The sequence below is a fragment of the Elephantulus edwardii genome, unplaced genomic scaffold, assembly GCF_000299155.1.
Source record: "Elephantulus edwardii isolate Elephantulus edwardi_28Jun2011 unplaced genomic scaffold, EleEdw1.0 scaffold00367, whole genome shotgun sequence".
Taxonomy (NCBI): domain Eukaryota; kingdom Metazoa; phylum Chordata; class Mammalia; order Macroscelidea; family Macroscelididae; genus Elephantulus; species Elephantulus edwardii.
The window spans coordinates 238,533-264,120 of record NW_006400117.1 but is presented as its reverse complement, the minus strand read 5'-3'; the positions used below and the strand labels follow the sequence as shown (position 1 = coordinate 264,120).

Genomic DNA, 25,588 nt, shown 5'->3' with positions numbered 1-25,588 from the left:
GGTGCGGTTGGCGCAGGATAGAGCAGGGTTTAGGGCTGTTGTGCACAGGGTCGCTATGAGTCGCAAACGACTTGACGGCACATAACAACGACACACAGGAAAATGACATTTTAGGGTAAAGTAATGGAAGGAGTTAACAAGAGTGAAGATCAAACAATTTATCTAAACTAAAATGCTGTACTTTTAGGTACCAAAATGCCATATAAGAAATTAAAAGGCAAAAGACACTGAGAAAAAGTATTTTTAATATGAGACGGATCAATACCTGATTTTCTTCTAAAATACAAAGATTTCCTTCACCGATGTAAAATACTCCCAGTACATATCGATCTCCTGATACTAAAATGCAATGTCCTTTATTATATTACTTCACTGCTTTACTAAAATACATATCTACTTTTAAATCTAGGCTATATTAAACATGACAACACATCTTTTTGTCCTTTCAATACTCTGACTTATTAGTGGGAATTATCAGTTAAATGGATTGGTTCAAAGCTAGCAGACTACAAGAAAAAAAATGCAAAGTGTTCTTTTCTATCTCTGGGGGGCAGGGAGAAGCCACCCCTATACTGCTGTGGTGAATTCAGTATTTATGTTTTACCTATAGTAAATAACCTACAACTGAAGATGTAAGCATCCTTTTACCCAGTAAGAATGCACGAGTGATGAGAACCCAAGAAAAGAGATACTGTCCTTTCCATGAATTTCTTATTCGCAATGTAGGTTCTCAACAGTCGGTGTATAAAGAATAAGAACTGCATACACCTTTTCTAGCAATTTAACACTTTCAACTTTTAGTATTACATTAACACTATTAAAGGAAAAAAAACCCCAAACCTTCCATTGATTTAATCAAATATATTGAGAAAATATGTTAACAGTTATTACAGAGACAATATAAACTTATTATGTATAAAATGAAATTAAGAGAAATTAGATAAAATAGTCCTGACTCACTTCTCGGTTTAATTTGCATTTTTTGGCAAGTTGATTTCCATTTTCTTATTCAGGAGGCAAACTGGTAAACAGATTGGCTTTGCAAAGGAAGGTTGCAGTCGCATTTTTATACCTAAGTCATCTAGTTATTTGCCAGTGAATAGTCTGAAGTTTCCAAATAAGTACAGATCATCAATAAGTGAAACTTTTAAAAGGTTGAGAGAAGGAGTAGGGGAAGAAAAGTATTTTTAATTTATAGTAGACAAGGAGGATAGAAGGAGAATTGATGCCTTTGAACTGTGGTGCTGGAGAAGAGTATTGAGACTACCATGGACTGCTAGGAAAACAAACAGATTTGTCCTGGAAAGGGTTAAACCGGGTGGCTCCTTGGAGGCAAGGATTCTGAGGCTCCGTTTAACGTACTTTGGACATGTTGTAAGGAGAGACCCGTCCCTGGAGAAGGACATCATGCTTGGGAGGGTGGAGGGACGGCGCAGGAGGGGAAGGCCCTCTATGAGGTGGATTGATTCAGTGATTGGGATGGGAGTGTCAGAGACAGTGCAATTGGCACAGGACAGAGCAGAGTTTAGGGCTGCTGTACACAGGGTCGCTATGAGTCGTAAACGACTCAACGGCACATAACAACAACAATAATAGACTATGTTTTAGAAATGAACGGAGTTTTGTTTTGTTTTTGTAAATCATCCACTTTACCTTTACAATGTATGGAAATCGACTGCAGGTGTTTTAGACCTTTCATAGTGGATCTAAAACACCTATTTTCACTGGGAACTATTTCTACCTGGGAAGTTGAACTGGATGAGAGAGAAATAGGATTCTCTTTGGCCAAGGCCATTTGGGAAGCTTCCGGGCCAGCTCTGTTTACTTTTATCCCCCATCTATGGATTAGATCCTCACCTGGGCAGGCCACCTGTGTGGGCTATGGTGTGGTGGCATCACTCCTGAAAGACTGTCAGCAGCAAGATCTTTTTGTATTGAAAGATATCAAAAGCCAGTCTGATGCAGGGGTCTATCTCTGAGGGGTCTCAATGAAAATCTAATTCTGGTAAGATTATGGGTAAGAATTATTTTTTTTTCCAAAATAAAATTAAAAAGCACTACGTGGTTAAAAAATAAAACAATTCCAAAGTATAAAAAATATATAATATATAAATATATAAAAAATACATAAAAAGTGTAAAAAAAAAAAGGTCACATTTCCCTTAAAAAGCTATGTTGTAAAGTAAACTTGTCAATTAGAGTCAAGATATAGCCCACCAATGTTGGAAAACACCAGAATGAGCACTTAACAAAAGTTATCAGGAAATCACAGGACACAAAACGAGGTAAATCTTAACTCACCACCCGCAAAAACCCAAACCAGAAAATTTGGATAAATAGCCTTTTAACATTAAATAAAAAGACATTTCCTTTTTCTGTTTGAGGAAGAATGTGCATCAGGATTGGAAGAAGATTCATCAACAACCTGTGTTATGCAGATGACACAACCCAGCTTGCTGAAACTGAGGAGGACCTGAAGTGCTTGCTACAGAAGGTCAAGGACATTTTTGAAGCTCAACATCAAGAAAACAAAGATTCTCACCACTGGGCCAATTGGCAGCATCATTATGGATAGTGAAGAGATTGAGAGTGTTACATTTTCATTTACTTGGTTCCACAATCAACAGTCTTAGTACCAGTAGCCAGGAAATCAATAGACGAATTGCACTGGGAAAGTTAGCTGTCAGGGACCTCTCCAGAGTATTGAAGAGCAATGATGTCAGGCTGGAGACTAAGGTGCGCCTGATCTGGGCCATAGTAGCCACAACTGCGTGCTATGCATCGGAGGGCTAAAAAGTGTGACCAGGGGTGATAGAGAATTGATGCCTTTGAGTTGTGGTGCTGGAGAAGAGTGTTGAATATACCACAGACTGCTGGGAGAACAAACAGATGTGTCCTGGAGAGGGTGAAGCCGGAATGTTCCTTGGAGTCAAGGATTCCAAAGCTTTGTCTGACATACTTTGGGCATGATGCAAGGAGGGACTGGTCCTTGGAGAGGGACATCATGTTTGGGAGGGTGGAGGAAGACCCTCAATGAGATGGATCGATTCTGTGATTGGGGTGAAGGGAGAAGTTGTGTCGGAGACAAGGAGGTTGGCATAGGATAGAGCAGGGTTTAGAGCTCTTGTACATAGAGTCACTATGAGTCACAAGCGACTCGACGGCACATAACAACAACAACAACATAATAACAATATCATTGCCTTTACTCAGTGGCATGATGTGTAGCCACAAAGATCTCCCCTCTTTCTGAAGTATTCCTTGCTTACTATCTTAGATACTAGGTTTTGGGTGATTCCAAATTGTGCATTTCAAACTGTCCTTTCATTTCACTTCACAATTTGCAAGTATCAATGCTAAAAATAGCAATTTTAGAGCCTGGAGAGTTAGTTAGCCTGTCCATGGTTATGCAGCTGATAGCAGAGCCATGGCTGAATCTATGTTCTTTGACAATTCTGAAACACATCTTAGATCTGCAGATATTGTACTGACTCTAAGAAGTAGTAAAACTAATGCTATTCTTTAAAGTATTATTTGTTATAAAAATTTTATTTTATGACCAATAAATACATTTTGCTAATACTAAAGAAAGAAAATAGTTACAAAGCATTTGCCAAGTAGTCTGGGGTCGAGAGATAACCAGAAATCCTCCTGACTCTTACTCTCTCTTGAGGAGATTAGATTTATGCCCCCTTAGAGAACAAGTCAAGTGCTATACTTGCTATACCCAAAAGAATTCAGCACTTTTAATGTTACAATGGCTGCTTTACTGTACATTTTTCACAAAATACTAAATAAATGAAACAAGATTCTAAAAATATATGGAACAAACACTGTGGGTTATTTTACTTTTTTTTTTAAAAAAAGAAACAAACATTTGGCTTGTTTCCTAGAAGACAAGGCCAGAGAAGGTAGTCACACCCAAATCTCTCTCTCTCTCTCTCTCTCTCACACACACACACACACACACAGAGCAAGCTGGTGGGTCATACTCAAGTCTCTCTTGTCACACCCAAATTTTTCTCTCATCACACCCAAACCTCTCTCTCTCTCACACACATATGATAAGCTGGTGGGTCACACTCAAATCCCGAATAGGGCAACATGGAACAGAGACACGCATAATTGAGGCTAATGTGTTGTAGTTTAGAAATTAAATTCTGATTTCATGCTTCACAAGGACATTCTATCACAAATGAATAAGCAGCATTATTTCCCGCATATGACCTCATTAATTTAAATGCACTTTTCCCAAGATATTCTTATATACTCATTATGTCATCTGGCTTTGCAGAAAAGTAAATTAGTAATTTTTTTTAAAAAAAAATGAGATTCAACATTAGCAACTAAGACTTTCTACATTCTGGTCAAATTTCATGTCCCAGTATTACTTACACTGCCTTCAAATTCCAAAATCTTACTATATTTAACTATTTTATCAGTAGAAATAATTTTTTTTCATAGAAAAGGGCATGGATTAGCATGATTAATTATAAAACAAACTCCTTTTGCTACAATCACTTGTATTAAATATACTAAGGAATGCTTATAAAATCTGTGATTTATTTACTAACTTAGACCGGCTCAGGAAGGGATTACCAAACTGCTATTCTGTTACACCGAAACAGCCAGTCAATCCTACAACTAGTGAATACCAAGTCTACTTTCAATTTATCCAAGGTTTACTTAAAAGATGAGCTATTTCAAACATCAATTCTTTGTGCTTCTTGATTGAGTCATGAATATTCCCATAATCCCCAACTCATAAACCGGCAGTCTCGGTGAATGAAGTTCCCTCTTTTTTTTCTTTTTCTTCACATGACTTGACACCCATTCATGCTCTGGGTCTCTTTATCTCCACATGAAATGATACTGCTACTCTCATTTTCTTTTTGAGTCTTCTGCTAGTTGCTCTAAAGTTTCAAATATAAGCTAATCTGTAATTAGGTTTTGAATACGCTATGAATACCAAAAGGCCAAATCAGAAGGTTCACCTCGGTGGTTATTAACAGTTTAGAACAGAGAGATAAAGAACCACACACAACACCATCATGGGCTCTGACACAAACTCTTCACAACGTTTGATGCCTGTAAAGTAGGCATGCAGAAACAACCTGCAAACTTAGTAACGTGGCCTGTCGTAAGAGAACTACACTTCCAAAGGGCCAAATGCATCTTAAAGGCTTTTAAAGCATTTTCTATTAAGACTCAAGGGGAGATGCTGCTATAAAAAACACCGCACTAAAGACAGAAAATGAAAACACTTCTTGTTATGTAAAACATGGTGCTCCTAAAATATTTGCTTTTTACTAACCAATTATGCTCTAAGTGCTCTCCAAAAGTTCAATATTTAAGGCAATTATCTATAGTATAGGGAAACAAGGATAGAAACTGATGATGAAATTGTGATGAAAAATCTGAGAAATAGTTAAAAAGTTTTAACAGGAGGAAAAAATCTGTATATTTTACAGACCATGCAAAGAAGAATAAAACAAAGTAACAAAATGTACAGTATTTTCAAAGATAGGGCTCCTGACTTCTAAGACTTAAGGGAGATCATAATAGGGTTTTTTAAATTATTCCTATTATTTAAAAAAATCCAAATGGAAATCTTGGCATCAACCTAGCTTCCTAATAACTACTCATTTAGGCTTACAAGATGCCGTAATTTGTAACTATGCATTTCTTCTAAAACAGATTTCACAGTGGACAATAACAACAACAACAAAAAACCCCCCAACCCCCCCCAAAAGTCTTTGTTCTTATAATACCTCTAATAATCTCTGGAACTGCTATTTTGTATGATTATTTATAGAGGCGAGAACAGAATGTGCTAGAAGAGACACCAGAATGGGACAAAACCGAAATTTCTTGTCTGAGTTTTGTCATTAAACTTATAAGCAGACAAGTCTGAGTCCAGTTTTCTTGTTTTATAAAATGAGATAATGCAAAAAACTCAAAGCCTGTATTATTTTAAAACTTAGAATTGAAATGTACTTTTTCTTACCTTTTCATGTTTATAACTGTAGTTGTTGTCGTTCACACACAAACATTTTTCTCCCTCTTCCTCTTCTAATGTTTTATATTTTTTATTTTAAAGAATTTTTTAATTTTCTACTAGTTTATTTACAAAATACAAATACTTTGTTTTAAAGAACAAATTCTTTCAATTTTCCTCACCCTACTCCCATCAAATTGTACAACCCAATGATTAATCTTCCCCTCCCTCTGAACATCCACATCCCTCTGCTTCCAGCCTCTCCCACCCCTCCTGGATCCTTATACTCATTCTCAATAACGGTTTTATACAATATTTATCCTTGTGGGACTGAGTTCACTCAGCATAATGCTCTCCAGAACCTCCCAAGTTAGGTAATAATTTACACAATCATTGCTCCTGCATTCTGCATAGTATTCCATTGTGTGAATGTACCGTAATTTCTCAATCCATTCATTTGTGGTTGGACATGCAGGCTCTTTCCGTGTTTTTTTGCGATGGTGAATAATGCTGCTATCAACACTGGTGTACAAATCTCTGTTTGTAGCTCAGTTCTAATTTTCTCAGGGTATATTCTAAGTAGTGTAATAGCTGGGTCATAAGGAAGTTTCAGCTTTTTGAGGAAGTGCCAAACAGCCTTCCAGAATGGTTGTAATAGCTGTAGTTTTAAAATTTAATAATTTCTTTGTGTGTTGGTTAATCTCTCTGATGTTCTTCTGTTTGGATTTTGATGCAATCAGAAATTATAGTATTTTTCTCATGGGGCTATATCATCCATGTTGGAAAGAACAATTTTACAATATTTTCAGGAATCAAAGTGAGGAACAGCAGAGATTGTTTGTATGCACTAAATGCTTAGATAAAAAAAAACTGTCACGAAAATCACAACCTAGCCTAGCACTTACTATACGGTGCATGCCTGTGGATAGTTCAGTCTTCTGGACTGATCTCACTTACACGTAATAACATTAAAAACATTTTCACATTAGACTGAAGAAAGAAATTTGCCACAATAAAGTCTGTGAGGCAAATCACTGTAACTTGCTGACTGTATACATAGCTCAATGGCAACTTATTTAGGGTAGTATACATTCAGTTTTTGCTTCTGAACTCTTTTCTACCAGGCCACTTTTGGCTAATAACAACAAAATCTCTTCAAAGGCATCCTTAATATTTTGAAGCCTGTTTCCTAATGGCCATGGAGTAGGTATTATACTCGGAAAATTCTACCTAACCTCTTCAATTTTAATAAGTCGATGGTAACTAACCCTGATTTCAGCTCTGCTAACTGTTAATACTTGCTGATGGGTCTGCTCCTAACAAGCAACACACAATACCACTGTTCCTGGCACTTGTCAATGTCAATAAATGAAGTGCCTTGAACTCTCTAATAACTGATACTTACATTAAAAAACATTGTAATAAAGAAGTCTAGCATATTTATGATTCTATAAACTATAGTCATTTGATTAACTATATTATATAACTTAGTGTCCCTTTTATGAGAACTGATGTAAAAATTTCTCTCAGGTATTTCTCTAGAAATACCTCTGCATCCCCTGAGCAACAGCTCTTTGTTGTCTGATGGCCAGAGTAAATCATGTAACCAACTTTGCATCAGCCTTAGGAAGCTTGGGGCAAAATCTACAGCTCATTTTTAGCACAGATTAGAAAACTCTTAAGCATGTATTTTGAGAGGGTACTAATACTTTTATTTTATTTTACTTATCTGGATTTTTCTCCTTCCTTATACTCAAGTTTTTCACTTAAGTATTTTTTTTTTATATCTTTTAATGAGGATATACCTTTGTAAACTCTCTCAAATTCTTTTTGAGATGAGAAAATGAATTAATAAAGCAACAAACTATTTTGTATAAAATACATCATTAACTAGCTGATTTACTCAATGTGGTCTTTTCACACTGGTAATGCTTTTTAAAGCAGTAATTTAAGAACACTTTTGGGGCAACACCTTTCATATATAACTTAATAAAAATTCTAGCATTAGATTCAAATCGTCAAAGTTAATTAGTTCTGAACTAATTTTAGAAATGATTTCTTAATAATTATTGAAATTTTCGTAGAAAAACCTGTTATTTTCTACGCTAACTCATTTAAGAGACACTTTCGTTTTCTCCAATTTTAAAACTACACTATTCAGAATTAACACATTCATTCCTCAGAAAACACTGAGTATGACTATTTTAAAGAAACATGATCAGAAGTAAAAAAAAAAAAACAACAAAAAACCCAAACTCCCAAATTTTGACTCATGTAAGGTCAAAAGTGACTTAAGCAATTAATTAGGAACAGAAAAGCTTTAAAACAAAAGAAAAATCAGAGGAATATCCCACCCTGAATCAATTACAAACGTTTTAAAAAAACCCACTCGCGCCCTCCCCATTCTTAAAATTATCAATTATTTTAAGAATTATGTTAAGGAGAAACTTAAAACATTTTAAAAGTAAGGAAAGCACTCAGGCAGCCCTTAAAGAGAGAGAGAGCATCGTTTATCACCCGCAAAGACAGATTTATAAGAGGGCCCCTTCTGTTCCTTTAAGACTGCAAAACAGATGGGAAGTGAATGGACAGTCAATGGGACAAGAAAACACATGGGAGGTGCTGCTGTATGTATGTTCCCAGCATAAGAAAGAGGTCAAGATTGTAACTGCATGACTGGGTCCTGGAAAGGGTCTTTCTTCAAGCTGTTACAAAGACAAACGTTGTTCCTCATCCTGCTGTCAAACTGTTATAAATATTGGTTTGGTCAAAAGACCTTCAGTGCTGATGCTTTAAAAAGAAGGCGTGACAGTCGAATGAATCATGAGAATGACTCTTAAGCAGCTCATTAACGTAAGTTTTAAAAGTAAAAGAAAATGATATAAGATAGGAGAACATATCTCTGATTTATTAACTAAACTAAAAAGATACTTTGAAAATGAAATTAAAAGCTGCAGGTTTTAGCGAAGTTATCATGTAAGGGAGGATAAAACCAAAAATGAAATATACATTTCAGCTCTTTAAAATTGTTGCCTTAGGATAAAGTATTATTAAACTTACCAGAGAGAAAACTGATAAGACATCTGGGCTTTGCCAGGCTGACTTCATGATTTCTCTTTTGTTTCTTACAATGATTATATAAGAAGATATCATTAGTTATGTTGGTTCTATCAAGTCAGAAAACAGCTCAGGGGAAAAAAAAAACCTTGGGAATGAACTACATTTATTTATTAAACTAGAACATAATCTTTACATTGAAGTCAAATGCTTTTCCTTAAGAAAAGAAAATCACAAAATTTCAACAGCAACGAGAAAACAGATTTATAAGTCAGAATTTTCCTTTTTTGGCTTTGAAATCACTAAATATGCCTTTAGGAGACAAGTTCAAGATTCTAGATTCTTAATTACTAGTTTTATTAGTTTTTACTAGTTTGGAAATATTTTTACAAATAGTTTAAAAAGTCACATCATATGAATTTATCTTATCTATAAGCTTAAAGAGCAAAAATAAACAAAATCTCAACATGACTTTTAAAAAGATATTATAGCAATATATACTTCTACTTTCCTTGGAAAAATGTCAATAATATTTGTGTGATTGGCTAAGTCATTTATCTCAATGAACATCCATTTTCTTACCTTAACAATTTTTTATTATGAAGCAAATATGGACACATATGAACAAATTTTATAAACTGTAAAGCACCACAGAAATGTGAGAGACAGATCTGAGAGTTCCAAGGAGGATTTAGATTCTAAAATACCAAAGCATGCACCTCAGAACACTCTACTTCTGAATACTTGCCGAGCTCTTTACTACTTCTTGATTGTCTAAGCAATTTCAGTATAAGTGAGAATAAAAGAATGCATAAAGTTATGAAGTGAATGGGCAGTATGTAAACATTCAAAGACATCTGTGTAAAAGGGAATCAGGATCAAATGTGGCTAGATGGTGTGGTGAGATGAATCCAGCAGGAACAAGACAGGAGAAAGTCTTGAGTATCTTTGAAGAAATAAGGAAAAGAATAACAATGAAGACATGCACCATACAAGTGCAGGCTCTTAATACAAGTGGGGATAATTTTCCAAGGAAGGTAATCCTCAGTAAAGGTGATGTTACAATACATCCTCTGGGATACCTGCTTACTACTGCTTCTTCTTTTGAACATTTTTCACCATAACGTTCTAAAAAGCAAAGGAAGCTCTGTATCCCAGTGACATAGCTAGGAAACTGTCAAGAATTGGGAGCAATGACACTGAACTGAAGATTTGGGAATACAAGAGGATGTCAGCGTAGTGACAAATTCTAAAAGGTGTGTGAAGAGACAAAGTTACAGATCAATGTCCAGTGTCATGCAATACACTCAAAAAAGGTCACTGACAGTATACTTACAAGTAAATTCTGAGTTATATGTAACATTTTGTTATAGTTGTTGATAGTTGTTGTTGTTACGTGCTGTCGAGTCCCTTGCAACTCATAGCGACCCTATGTACAACAGCCCTAAACCCTGCTCTATCCTGTGCCAATCGCACTGTCTCTGACACACGCATCCCGATTACCCCTGAATCAATGTCTTCCCCTCCTGCGCTGTCCCTCCACCCTCTCAAGCATGATGTCCCTCTCCAAGGACCTGTCCCTTCTTACAACATGTCCAAAGTATGTCAGACGAAGCCCCAGAATCCTTGCCTCCAAGGAGTAGCCTGGTTTAACCCTCTCCAGGATGAATCTGTTTATTTTCTTGGCAGTCCATAGAAGTGTTACAGTGGTAACCTCTGGGTGGGAACAATTTAAAAATTTTGCTCCTCTGTCCTCTAGTTTCTATAGTGTGCAGGTACTAGCTGTGTGATAATAAAAACCAAACACCTAAAATTCTAGTAGTGCACTTTATGAAGATAGGTAGTTACCAGGTGTATACACATGACACACAGAGTAGAAAGTAAACCGGTAAGAGGAGAGACTAAAAAATAGTTCCTTGATCTGGAAAGAACACCATCTAGCTGAAGTCAATAAAAATAATAAACTTCTTTTGATAACTCAAAATATTTAAAATGTGCTATGAGAGAAATGAAAATGGAATATTTCTGCACATAGTAAGCAGTACAGAAAACCTATCACTCAAGAAAAGTTGCCCAAACTTGAAAACTCCAGTTGAATAAAGTTTTCAATTTCATTTACAGTTTACAGATTTATGACGAGTAGCTAGAAGAAATAAGAGCTCTAAGTGAACCTTAACCACTGAGAAGATGTTACCACAATGAAAAATCTCCACGTATTCTCAATACAAGTCTCCTGGGAGGTTCGTTGGGGGGAGGGGAGAATAATGACTTCTAAGATTGATCCTTTCAGGCATCACTTTACTAATTTCCACAAGGAGGATGAATAAGATTACAAGATTAATAAGGTTAATTTTAAATATGATCATATGGAATAAAAGAATTTAAAAATGTGAAAAATTAAAATTCTTTTTGCTGCCTTTCAATCCACCTCTCCAACCCTCTGAAAATTGTTTCAGAGAAGTGGCCACTGTCACCACTTCAAATGTACAACTGTCAATGCTATAAGGCTTCCTTCCTTTTCCCCAAATTTCTTTCTAAATACTCTTTTGTAAACTACTAAATTGAGTTATGCTTAGACTCAATTTTGAATTGGTGGCTTCTGTTTTCTATCACCAGAGAAATGAAGAGAAAGCCCAAAAACAGATTCAAAACAAAGCACAATCTAAAATTTAAAGATTTAATTTCACCCTAAATTGTCACAATGAAGAAAGAGTCTAAACTTTCATTTTCAATATTGTGCTCCGCTTTATATAGGTATCAGAATGACACAGGTTCTCTCAGAGCAGCTGTGACCTGCCGACTGACTATACTGTTAGCAGTGGAGTGCTTCACCAATGCACCACTATTTTTGTAACAGTTGGATTAAAATCTATTTTACAAGAGTATGTAACAAATTTAATATTACTGAAGGGGTCTTTTTTGTTTTTAGTCTTACTTTTGATTAGTTAAAACCTGAATCTAAATAAAAAAAGAATTTATACTCACTAGTAACAGCTACTTGCTAGTAAAACACCGAGTTATCAGTAGCCCATATAATATTGGTGAGAAGGAAATGACCCTACACCTTTAGCCTTTAGTGTGGACTTTAGATGATAGACTTAAGCAAAGAAAAAAATGTGCTCCTTCTAAAGGCCCATTTCAACCTGGGTTTTCTCATCAATAACCTGAACAGCACACTACCTGGGCTGCATCATGTGGACGCCTGTGCATAGAATGAGCTCTCTAGCATAAGTTCCACGCCCCTGTACCCCATTTCCTTATTCCTCTGCCAAGTCACCCCCCTCTCCTCTCACCAGCCCTCCTTGCTAAAACAGAGAAGAAGCTACTTCATCTACAGGTTGCAGGTGAAATGGATCTTGCACTGTCTTCCTTAGTGGCTTTAATGTACAAATTCCACTTATGAAAATTCAATCCCTTTCATCTGGAAAAGATGCCTTAGATTAAATACCGACAATATAAAAGGGTCAAGTATATTTATTCTGTAGTGAAATAGAAAATCACCAATTTTTCCTAGTAAGCATTTGTAGTAAAGACCATTCTGGAAGTATGAGAACGGCAAGGAGGCTGAATGTGTTCCAAGAAACTGAAAATGAAGCACATTACTTTGTTCTCATCTTGTGGACTTCTATATACAGATAACCCAATTTCTAACACAGAGGGCTCACTCAGAGCTAGCCCTCCAGAGGGTTTTCAGAAACTGTAAACTGCACAGGAGGAGACTGTCTATCATCTGTCTTCCCTGTGGCACCTGGTAGGTTTGAACCGCTCACCTTTGGATCAGAAGCACAATTCCTTCCTTACCTACTAGGCCTCAGAGTTCTGGAGTGTATTCCAATAAATTGAAAATTACAAATAAATGAAAAGACATGAATTTTCTTTTTTAATTGGGCAGACCGAGATTTAGAAGATAACCAATAGGTAAGCAGTTTTGACAGGATTGAAAGCCAGACTGAAAGATGCAGGAAGTGAATGGGTAAGTACAGGTGTGAATGAAGCCAGAGTACGCCGAGAGAGGGCTTTGTGGCAGAGCAGTGAGAGAAGAAGGGCGGTTCCCCAAGATGAGATGAGTTACATTCTCCCTGGCCACCTCTCCTTGCCAAGATACAACACAAAAGTATGGAGAGTTTATGAAACAACAAAATCATCATGACCAAGTAGATCCATCATAAAATGCATGCAAATATGTTTTCCTCTTTGTTATCTGGGCTGAATTACAGTTACCCTGGTGGAGTTAAGTGCTGAGCTAATGGAAACAGTCATTTGAATCCAGCAGCTGTGCAGTGAGAGAAAGGTGTAGCAGTCAGCAAACTGTAAGGGGCGAGTTGATTCTACCCCATCCTACAGGGTAGATAGGAGTAAAAACCCCACTCCATGACAATGGGCTTGGCTTTTGTGTTTTGTTTGACTTAAAAAAAAATACTGGACAGCATTGGCTCTGCTCAGTTAAACAACACGAGGAGTCTCTCGGCAAGGTTTCAATCCCCAAAGGAAGGTAAATGAACAAATTGGAGAAAAGCAGTGTTTAGGTTCCAGGTATACTGATCCAGAAGGTAGTAACAGATATAAGAAGAAAACAGAAAGGGAAAAGATTGCTTGGAGTTGTGCTAGAAGATAGGAGAGATGAGAAAAATTGTATTCTGATCTTTTAATTGGTAGACAGAAGAAACACCCTGATGGTTCTGCTATTCAAGTTTTGATGAGGCATTAAGAGTTCCTGAAAGTAGCCTATATATCAGAATTATGTTTTAGAGTCATGCAGCAATCTCTTCAGATTTAAGCAGTATTGGTGTATTTTTCTTCCAAAAGAAGATTTTAATAAAATATTTGACCAGACTGCTGCTGTTCTCCTTTTCTTGTCCTGTTTTCAAAAATGTGCTATCTTTATTTTCTCTCATCAAACATAAACATAGCTTCCATAATTTAAAAAAAGGAAAGACTCCTCCTACTGATGACATAGCCAGTTAGAGAAAAATAGTCTGTAGCCAGTATTTTTAAATTTTAGCATTTACACTGGATCTCATGCTCCTTGCTCCTTTCTAATTAATCAAGAGACAGCACAGGACAGAGAATAACAAGAGACTGGGAAAGTGCAGAAACACAAAGACAAGCTCCAACGGCATTGTATACTCCCAAGAGAAACAAACTAAGTTTCCAGAAACAATTGCTTGCTGTCTGGGAGATGCTCAGGCATCAAACAATAAAGAACAGTCAACAGAGGAAAGCCGCTGAGCGCACTGCTGCCTGCTCCCAGTGCAGCTTTCTAATCCCTGGAGATCTGCTAAAAAGGCCAGCTGGTGCCACCCTGTGTAGGGAGTGGGCAGTGCAACTAACCTGCAGGAGAAAAGCGCTAAGGATAATTGGAAAGGAAAACTCGCTCAAATCAGTCTCTTCAAACAACACTGCTCTTGACATGAAAGAGTATCAAAGTCTCCCGTAAAGGAAGCTTGCATGCAGTGGTATTCCATGTAAAGGACTTGAGCGCTTAAGAATGTCTTCCTTCCTTTCTATGAAGATGGCACTGAAAACAAAGAGGGAAGCCCCTGCCCCTCCCAAAACTGAAGCCAAAGCAAAGGCATTAAAGGCCAAGAAGGCATCATGAAGGGCATCCACAGCTAAAAAAAAAGATCCGCACGTCACCCACCTTCCAGCGGCCTAAGACGCTGAGACTCCGATGGCAGCCCAAATATCCCCACAAGAGAGCCCCCAGGAGAAACAAGCTTGACCACTATGCCATCATCAAATTTCTCCTGACCACTGAGTCAGCCATGAAGAAGATGGAAGATAACAACACACTGTGTTCATTGTGGATGTCAAGGCCAACATGCACCAAATTAAACAAGCTGTAAAGAAGCTCTATGGCACTGATGTGGCTAAGGTCAACACTTTGATTAGGCCTGATGGAGAGAAGAAGGCCTATGTTCGACTTGCTCCTGATTATGATGCTTTGGATGTTGCCAACAAAATTGGGATCATCTAAACTGAGTCCAGCAAGCTAATTCTAAATATACATTTTTCTCACAAAAACAAAAAAAAAGAATGTCCTCCTTTTCAATCCCAATTCTTACTATTTTCTAGAAAGACATGAATGATGATAATAATTATCACTAATATATCATCAAGGAGCTCTGGTGCCGCAGTGGTAAGCAGTAACACTGCCAACTTAAAGGCAAGTGGTTACAATCTACCAGCTGCACCATAGGAGAAGGAAAAACCAATATCTTCTGGTGCAATTGACAGCCTCTGAAAACCCACTGGAGGGTCAGCTGTGAGTTCCCACTCGAGAGTACACAACATATCATCACTTTCTGACCCACCCTAACAAGGGCATTAAGTCTGCACACATCCCAATATCAGAACCACTTTATAGAATTCTAATATAGTTTCAAAAGGATTAAGATTTCTCTCAATTTAGTTTGAGATAGTAGTTAAAAGGCTTGGGCTGTGATTTAAAAATCTCCATATCTCCATTTGTACAATGAGAAATATCTCAAAAGGTATGAAGAGAATTGAGAATACACGTAAAGCACCTAGTTCAGTATCTAAAACAAAGTGGGCAAACATCAATTCATGCTTATAAATATTTTCAAAGTCCCGACACAAAGAAAATATCAAGGAATTTACTATAAAATAAGGAAGAATCACCTGAATAACTAGTCATGAACTTTAATTCTTGGGTTAATGATTCAGATGATGCATATAAATAAAAAAATATAACAAAAACCCTTTTAAGTTCTAAATGTCAATTTATACAAAAATCAAAAAAAGGGTAGTAATTACCTAGTTAACAGCTGATACAATGCTCATGAAACAAACAAACAGAATAATTGTATGTTGTAAGGATGAAACTCTACTTAGAGCAGTGCTAGCAATAATTACTAGTGCCTGGACACTGTTTTAGAAGTGAGATGGAGTAGGAAACAAACTAAAAAAATTTTGTCCATGTTGCTGTTAAGTGACGTCGAGTTGAGCACTACTCATAGTGACCCTATGAACAAAGGGCCTGCACCTTGCTCTATAACTACTGTCGTTTCTCTAAGATCATAGAGTTTCCAGAGGCATGTTGTTTAGGGATTGGACGCTACTCCTGTTTCCAAGTCTGTCTTAATCTGAGAGCTCAACCAAATGCTGTCCACCATGTGTAATCATTATGGCATATGACATATCAGTGGCACAGTTGTCAACATCACAGTGACCCCAAGTTACCTCAGTACAGCTAACTGACAGACCGGTGCTGTATCATGTAGAAGAATGTTTGTCCCAAACACAATTAACACCAGGCTGGAAGAGCCAGTGTATAACACTGTTGTTGTTATATGCCATTGAGCTGTCTGTTGCCCATAGCAATCCTATGCACAGCAGGTCTGAAGCCTGACTTGTCCTGAGCCAGTCTCACTAATTCTGACACATCAACCCCCATTGCCCCAGTTACTGTATCAATCTATCTCATACAGGGTCTTCCTCTTTTGCACTGTCCCTCCATCCTTCCAAGTATGCTTTTGTGTGTACTGACAAAACACCAAATGAACAACTTTTGAATTGAACCAGAACAGATCAATCTTCTGCCTCTTCAAGGACATTTTGAAATCATTCTTTTCTAGAAGCAGAATTATGCTAGAAATTCAAATAGCTTTTAGTTAGCACTGTATTAAACAGCAATTGAAAAAAAAAAAAAGAATACCACAAAGACTTTCAAAAGTAAACAAAATCAAAGGATTTTCATGAGGGATAAAAGGGGTTGTGTAGCCCGGGACGGCTCTAAGCAAGAATGTACACTGCAGCTTCAGAATCGAGGCGGGACAATGATCTTGGGAAACTGTCCACATGACTTAGTCTTTTGGCTTCTTTTAGAGATTTCCCCCCCCACACTAGTTGGTGCTAGAAGTCCCTGGGTGGTGCTTGGTTGCAAATCAAGAGGTTAGAGGTTCGAAACCACCTAGAAGTGTCTTTAGAGAAAAGTCTTGAGGTGGACTTTCAGAAACTCAGCCACTGACCACTCCCTTGGAACACAGTTCTACTCCGACACAGATGGAGTCACCATGAGTTAGAATCTCCTCAGATTTGGGATAGTAGCATTTTCCTATTTTCACCAGACCCTGATTGTCACTCAGGTATCAAAACAAAATTGAAACTTTTAAGAAATCTTTTATATAAAAATAACCCTTAACTTAGAGAAGAGTTGGAAGACCATTAGAATGGACCTGCTTTTCCTTAACTATTTACTGTCATTATGGTCCAGCATACTCAAATACTATATTGTGTAGTAGCAACAAATAAGGCTATCTCCCTAAATAATCTCAGTACCATAATAATTTTTTTAAATGAACATGAATATTTACTATCATGTAACCCTCAGAGTCCATTCGAGCGTCATTAACTGTCCACTTAGTGCTCTTTAGAGAAGTAAGATCCAGTTCAGATTTACATACTTCATCTGCTGCCAGCAATTCTGTCTGGAAAGGTTTCCTCGTTTTCCCTTGTCTTCCACAGCCTTGATATTTCTGGTAAGTTACACAACTTTTAATTTTTAAGCTTAGGTTTTACCTATAGCTCTATATGACTGGTTCAAGTTATGTCTTTTTTTTGGTAAGAATACCCTAGAAATAATGGGTTATTCTCATTGTGTTGAGTTAGAAGGTACATGATTTCGAGCTGACCATTTATCTACATTAATTTGGTGACTGCCAGGCCTTCCTCAGTGTAAAATAACTTCTATGTTTTCTAATTTCTAAGTATTTCATATGTAGAAATTTTGTGAAACTATACAACATCTCATTTCTCTGCAGGGATTTTATATTCTATGTAATTATAAACTCCCGTATTTCTATCTTATTCAAAAGGTTATGTTTTGCTGTTGACATTATGCATTTTGATGCTCAAAGTGTCCCAGGTTTGGCCAGGTTTGACTCTCTTCACGCTGGCTCTGTGACATGCTAGCTCTCTGGCACACTGGCTCTGCATTCTGTAGACAAGACCCATGATCCTGCACATATTTCCTTTCTGATACCATTTGTCGAGCTCATCATTCCCTCTGCGCTCCAAGGAGCCCTGATTCCTTCACCCAACTTGTCTCCATAAGAGCGTCCTGAGACTTCTTTGTTGTCTAGCGTTGGCTTCTTCACGGCCTCATTTCAATAATAAGCGTGGTATATATCTTTTCCAGATTGAGAGAGAACGTTCCATGACTACCTCAAGTACTTATTTTAAAAATAAATAGTTGAAGCATTTCCAAAGTAACGTGTTGATCTGACTTAAATTTGGGTAAACTGAAGACTCACCAAAAATCTTCACTCCTCTCTACAGTTGTTTATCCTATACTATTTTAGGATTGTGAGGAAACTCTCTGCTTGGTTGCCTCCCTCCCTTTCTTAAATGTCCATAAGCAACATATTAACATTCTAATGGAATAAAACTGACAGACATAAATACAATAGTAACTGTTAATCTGCAAGTGGGTATGGCCATATTCCCAAGTGCCAGGTCAAGGAAACAGCCAGGAGGACGTGGTCTTCTCAAGATGCCCTCTGTCACCTAATGGACGGTCATGGCTCACCTCTCACCTCCTTTAGAGTGACTGATGAGCTGAGTCATGGGTAAAACTCTTGCTTCCAAGGTTATTATCTGGTTCATTAACACTATCTTAATTTTATACGTGGTAAATCATTCTAAGGTAACTGTGAAAATCTTCTCGGAAAACTACAAGAAACTAAGATTTGACTTGCTAGTGCACCTATCTGAAACAGTTACATATTTCCTTTAAATAATCTAATTGTGAGTGGAGGGAGATTACATAGGCTTCACTATAAAACATGAGAAAAGACAGTGTGTTTTAATCACTTATGCTCAAACAGCCAAAATGTCCATCAACAAACAAATGGATTGGGAAACTGTTACATTCACAAAATGGAGTACTATGCAACACTCAGGAGAAAATGATTTTGAAAAAAATTATACAATATGGGAGATGCTGGAGAGCACTATACTGGGTGAACTAACTCAGTCTTAGAAAGACAAATACAATTTAAGAGCATTACTGTAAAAACAGAATTACTAGAAAGATGTGTAGCAACATCCAAAGGAGGAGGGTGGAGAGAGGGTATGGAGGGCAGGGAGAGGAAAATCTCAAAGTTCCAGTTTGGTGGATGGGCACAGTAAGGGATGAAGAATTAGGAAAGATACAGTGGGGACTGAAAGTGGGGTAATGATGGGGATGATGAACAGTGATTCATTTTATAAAATACAATGTGTGGGAATGATAATGTGAAACAGTGTGAATGGAGGAATGCATGAAACACAATGTACATAAATGAAACGTAATGTACATGCTTGTATGCAAATCATTATAAAATAATAATTTTAAAAAGGTGGATGTTAGTAAAACTCACGGAAGTCTCACAAACTGGCTGCTGTCTTGAAAAATACAAAAGAATTGCAGTGATTTTCATAAACACATTCACATACACAACACTGCATAATGTGCTTATGAAAAAAATAAGAGTGGGTTTGCATGGTTGGCAAATTTTATTTTGTATATTATTTTTGTAAAACTATGGTATATTCCTAGGCAAAGTGATAAAGAAGTAACTCCTCTCATGACACTAATTTAGCAAAACAAACAAATAAAAGCCAACAACCCCAAACTAGAAACTTGCAGACCTGTTTTATTAGGTTAGCCATACTAACAATCTTGTGAAGTAACTACTACAGAAGTCTTTTTACAGACAAGGAGGTGCAGGTTCTGGGAGATAACACCAGTTTATGACAACAAAGGGGAGGTAACAGTGACACAGGTCTGGTAAGTTAGCGCAAACTAAGAATACTACCAAAATAGCATGAAAAACCTAATAAGCAAGAAAAAAAAATATTCAAATGTTTCAACAAGAATCTTAAAGAACAAAAATGGAGAGGAGTACCTTGCTTGGGCACAATGTATAGAACAGAACCCACTGCCTGGTTTATTTTCCATAATCTACTAAACTGTATCAGCATGGTCTGTAGACAGCTGCACTGCTGACCCAACAGTGGTACCGCTCTGGTGGTTTGAATTCACCAGCAGCTCTGTGGGAGAAAGATGAGCAGTCTCCTCCCATGTGATTTACAAAAAACCCAGTGAAGGGTCAGCTATGTGTTGATTCTGACTCAATGACAGTAAGCCTATCACTAAACTGAAATGATATAAACTCAGCTTAGAAATTGCCTTCAAATATGAAAAACAACTTTCAGGCAGCATCTACTTTATTTTAAATATGAGAAAACTCATATCATGCAGAAGTGAATTTTTTTTTTAGAAGTGAAATTTTTGTTTTATAAATCTAATGCAGTCTTGCTTATCTTATGATACGTGACATAAAATCAGCTTAGAAGAACCAAATATCAATTAGGAGGGGAAAAAATTCAAATAGTGGAGAAAAGGAAAATTTTTAACAAGGTAGACTCAAACTTAAGGACTAGTCACTTGTATTTTTATTTAATATTAACCTTTTTAATATTCTTGGCTTCTGAAAGAGTGAAGTAAATTTTAATACGCAAATCAAAACAGCCCCTTAAGTTAGGAACCTAGCAGGATCTTATAAAAAGAACTAAATCCTCTCATCCCCTCAAACAATTAATTAGTTTAGCCAAGCTGGAGAAAGGAGGAGAGGGGAAAACCAATGGCTTAGAACATGTGCCAACGCCTAATCACGGCTAAATCTTAAGGGTTGGAAGCTGGGACCCAAGAGTGGGAAGAGAGTCAATGTAGGACAGCAGCGTGATATGGGTTGTCCATGAACAAGCAGGGTGAAAAGACAGTCTCTGCCTTAGTGTGGCCTGAATTCAGGTGAGGAAGAAAGCATAGGAGTATGTGCCTGGGGGTGGGGGTGGGGGTAGGGGGTAGTGGTGGTGGTGGTGGTGCATGTGAAGAGGGGGAAATGGTCAATAAAAGGGTGACAAGATGTTTGTGTGCCCGCAGGAATGCCTGGTTATCAAAGTATTGTTGTTGTTATGTGCTATCAAGTCGCCTGCGACTCATAGCAACCCTATGTACAAGAGCCCTAAACCCTGCTCTATTCTGGGCCAATCTCACTGCCTCTGACACTCCCATCCCAATTACCCCAGCCACTGAATCAATCCACCTCATAGAGGGTCTTCCCCTTCTGTGCCGTCCCTCTCCAAGGACTTCTCCCTCCTTACAACATGTCCAAAGTATGTCAGATGAAGCCTCAGAATCCTTGCCTCCAAGGAGCAGCCTGGTCTAAAACTCTCCAGGATGAATCTGTTTGTTTTCTTGGCAGTCCAGGGTACATTCAATACTCTATCAGAGTATAGTTCAGTAAAAACGGCTCTGAGAAAAAGGGCAACCTGGATCTTACATATGTGAGGAAAAGTATAACAAAGCCAAGCCAAGTACCCCACAAAGGGCCAAGAATGCCAGAGCTTTGGCTGAATGTGAAAAGGACAGTCAGACAAGGGAAGAAACAGTGACAAAAATATGGCGATACACAGGGAAACTAACAAAAATAAACATATCAAGGATACTAAATGCAAGGCAGGTAGAGGGTTCAAATCCACCAGCTGCCTCATGGGAGAAAGATGGGCCATCTCCACCCGTGAGATATGAATACCTTTTCAGTCTCTGAAAACATGCTGGAAGGTCAGCAATGAGTTTGTTCCAACTAGCCAGCACACAGTAACAAATCCAAGACTGCTCATTTTCAGAAAAGCACTTAGGAAAATGGAAAAAAGAAAACAGATGGCATTAACTGTGAATTAGATTAGAATTGGAAGTACTAATTAATGGCAACTCATAGTTTTCTATACATACATAATTTTAGGAATGTAGATGCAAATATGTATGTAAGCACACACACAAGGCATAAATCATTTATTCTCTAGCTTACTGCACAGTCTAGGAACAGTGATATGCCAATGACAATGTTATTGTTATTTTAACAATTTAGTTTTCAGATCCTGATTTCTAATTGCTGTTGTTAGGAGTCACTGAATTGAAGACAACTAATAGTGACCTTATGGAGCTCTGGTGGCTTAGTGGTAGGGAAACGCGCTGTCAGCACAAAGGAACATGGTTCGACTCTTATCAGCAGCTCTGGGAGAGAAAGACAGGCACTCTCCTCCCATGCAATTTACTGCCTCTGAAAGACCCCTGGAGGTTGAGCTATGTATCATTTCTAACTCAGTCGTAGTCACCACCATCACAAGAACATAGTGACCCTATGAACAGATTGAACTCTGCCCTATCCTGTGTCACATTCAAAATTCCTGCTGTTTATCACCCACTGTTGCAGTCATCATGTCAATCCATCTTGTTGAAGGTTTTCTTTTCTTTTGCTAATCTCTACTTTCTCCAACATGATGTCTTTTTCCAAGGACTGGCCCCTTCTGACAAGATCAAAGTATGTGAGACTACTAATGATTCACTGTCCTTGCCTCTAAGGAAAACTCTGGTTCATGATATATTCAGTTCATGGTATTCAATACCCTTTACCAATACCACAATACAAGGTGTCAATTGCTCTGTGGTCTTCCTTATTCACAGTTTAACTTTCAGATGCATAATAAGTAACGAAAAATAGCTTGGCTCACGTGCACCTTAGTCTTTAAACGGACATCCTTGCTCTTTAGCATTTTCAAGAGGTTCTTGACAGCAATTTCTCCAGTGTAACATGTCTTCTGATTGCTGCTACTTTGAGTGCTGATTGTGAATCCAAGTAAAATGAAATCATTGACAATTTCAGTATTTTTCCATCTAAGGAATTCTGTATTCTTGATGCTGAAATGTAATCCATTTTGAAGGTTGTAGTATATGATCTTTAGAAAATATTTCTTGTCTTTTGCTAGCAATGCTTTGTTATCTGAATAAAGCAATATGGATGAATCTTCCTCAAATCCTCTTACCATATTGTCCTGTAGGGTCTAGCTAATTTTCATGTTATTAGCTGAAGAGACTCAACAGGTAAGGAGAATAAATTTATTATGATTTTTAAAAATCATACACCAGAAGAAGAATGTTGCATTAAGAGAAACAGGATGAATCTGGAACATCGTATTATATAGAAGGACAATACTGAGATAACTAGTAAAATGTGAACAGGGTCTGATAATTAGATGAAATCTCAGGTAACATCTTGATTATTGTGGCTATATTATTGTTATTAGAAGAAAGTTCATTTTGTAAGAAACACATTAACAAATTTTTGGTTGTTGTTAAGTGTCATTGAGTTGCCTGTAACTCACAGTGACCCTATGTGAAACAGCCCTAAACCCTGCTCTATCCTGTGCCAATCTTACTGTCTCTGACATACCTACCCCCATTACTCCAGTCACTGAATCAATCCATGTCACTGAGGGTCTTCTTCTCCTGCACTGTCCCTCCACCCTCCCAAGCATGACGTCCCTCTCCAAGGACTGGTCCCTCCTGGCAACATGCCCAAAGTATGTCAGACGAAGCTTCAGAATCCTGGCCTCCTGAATGGGGAGCAGGAGGGAAGAGGAGGTATAGGAGACAAGGCAAGGCATAGGAGGCGGGGACTCAGCTTCATCCCCACAAAACAGGTATGCTCACATCTCCCAGAAGCCTGTGGATCAAGCAGAGCCTGCAGTTCTTTGAGGAGTGAGGGCAGGAGGCAGAATGTTGCATGGCAGCAAAGAGGGGGTACAGGAAGCAAAGCAAGGCCCAGGCGGTGGGGATTCAGCTTCCCTTTCACAAAACAGGTATGCCCCTGTCTCCCAAAAGCCCGCAGATCAAGGTAGAGCATGTAATTCTTTGTAGGCCTCGGGCTTGTGGCCCTCATCCCAAGAAAACCACACTATATACCAGATCTACATGACACATCACCCTCCCTTGGGAAACTATTTTATTGTGACTATAATGTGCTGCAAATGGAAGAGAAGAGGCTCTATGCCACAAGAAGTCAAACCTGGAAAGGGAAAGGGCTTTTCCTCAGAACCGTCTGAGATAGGAAGCCTTCCCTAATATTAGTACGTGGTATTTGGACTTACAGACTCCTAAACTCAAGAGACACAGGCCACAACCTAAGAGCTGGCAGCAGCTGGAGGAGTTTGGAATCACGGAAGCCCAGAAAGCTTGAGATATAAACTATCATGACAAGGGCTCGATATTGGGAGATAGGAGTTGAATGGAGTAGGAGGGAGTAGAACGGAGAGAATGCTGGTGGAGCTGTGAAACAGGTGGGTCAAGACATACATGTCAAGGATGGGGACAACATTGAAACTACTGGTTATTTCTAAAATTGGGGAAACACCTTTCATCTGCTCTTTTCTGTAAAATGTTTGTCTGTCAGATACTGTTCTAAATCTGAGCATTCAGATTAAGACAGACCAGGAAGAAGGACTGCCAATCCACTTCTGAAATAACAGGCCTTCAAAAACCCTATATACAAGAGAACACACATAGACTAGTAGATAGGGCTACTGAGGCTGTGCCCTCAAGTACCAAAACACAAAGGAGGAGGAACAGTTGTAAGGAGATGCTAGGGATTGGGACATGAACTATCAGAACCATGAATGTAGGAAACTTAAGATATTGTTAAGAGAGAAATGGAATGTATATCAGTACTTGCAAGTGATGCAACTTCAACTCAATAAATGATTCTGAAATAATTTAGGGGAGAAATTATTTGACTGTACCTATAAATTTTATAGAAGTATGAGAATGTACAAATAAACAAAAATAGAGAAGACAGGCAGTAAGAGAAAGGGCAGAATGATTCACTTACTGAGGTCTTCAGCCAGCTGGACTCTTTTACCAGTAAGCAATTTAACCTTCTTTTCACTATCTTCAGCAAAATCTTCCAATACTTCTTTAACATTCTTCTCCAGTCTCCTGACTGTTAAAAGTTTTTTTTTTTTTTTAAAAAAAAAAGTCAGGGTGTTTTTACGAATGCACAGGAATGATAAAATAGATATTTACAGAGATTGTTGGTCTCTACCATCCCATGGCTGAGCCTCCAGAGGCTTTTCAGAGGCAGTGAAGCACATACAAGGAGATTGCCTAGCTTTCTCCTGCGGAGCAGCTGGTGGATTCAAACCGCATACCTTTGGGTTGCCGGTACAGCTCCTTACCACTAGACAACCAGAGCTCTGTTGGCAATGTCAATACAGGTGCATCTGGCTTTGTTTTGGGTTTTTTTTCCCCTTCTAGGAGCTAAATTACTATCGAAGAATGAAAGTATGGTTTATCTTTCTCAGCTGTGATCTGTGCTCATTAATAACAAAAGAGCCAATTACCATTTTTAAGCATGCTAGTAAACCTATTTTTAATGACATTCTTTGACATTATTACTGATAGAAAAATTCAAAACTGGCTTCTTCTGTGAGACTTACCTTCAGTGTTTGTAAGCTGCTGCCTTAATGTATTTGCTGTGATAGCGAGCATGCGCTGTATTCGCCAAAACAGGACCACGTCATTGCACTCCAACTGCAGTTACCAGATGCAAATAAAAGAAATTAAAGCAACACAATTATACAACTCCCAGAAGTCAGAAACTGTATCCTACTCTTCAATAGAACGTATTTATC

At 37.9% G+C, this 25,588-nt stretch overlaps 1 protein-coding gene and 1 pseudogene across 1 annotated transcript in view; one reads left to right on the top strand and one right to left on the bottom strand.

Moving 5' to 3' along the window:
* Positions 1-25,588, bottom strand: part of OPA1 (optic atrophy 1 (autosomal dominant)) — a 99,966-nt gene that overhangs the window by 6,559 nt on the left and 67,819 nt on the right. The window contains exons 28-29 of the mRNA XM_006902086.1: positions 25,394-25,487; positions 24,787-24,897 (exon numbers count right to left, since the gene is read on the bottom strand). Coding sequence (XP_006902148.1) covers positions 24,787-24,897; positions 25,394-25,487 — 205 coding nt within the window. The remainder of the gene's footprint in view (positions 1-24,786; positions 24,898-25,393; positions 25,488-25,588) is intronic.
* On the top strand, positions 14,562-15,032 carry LOC102876857 (annotated as a pseudogene).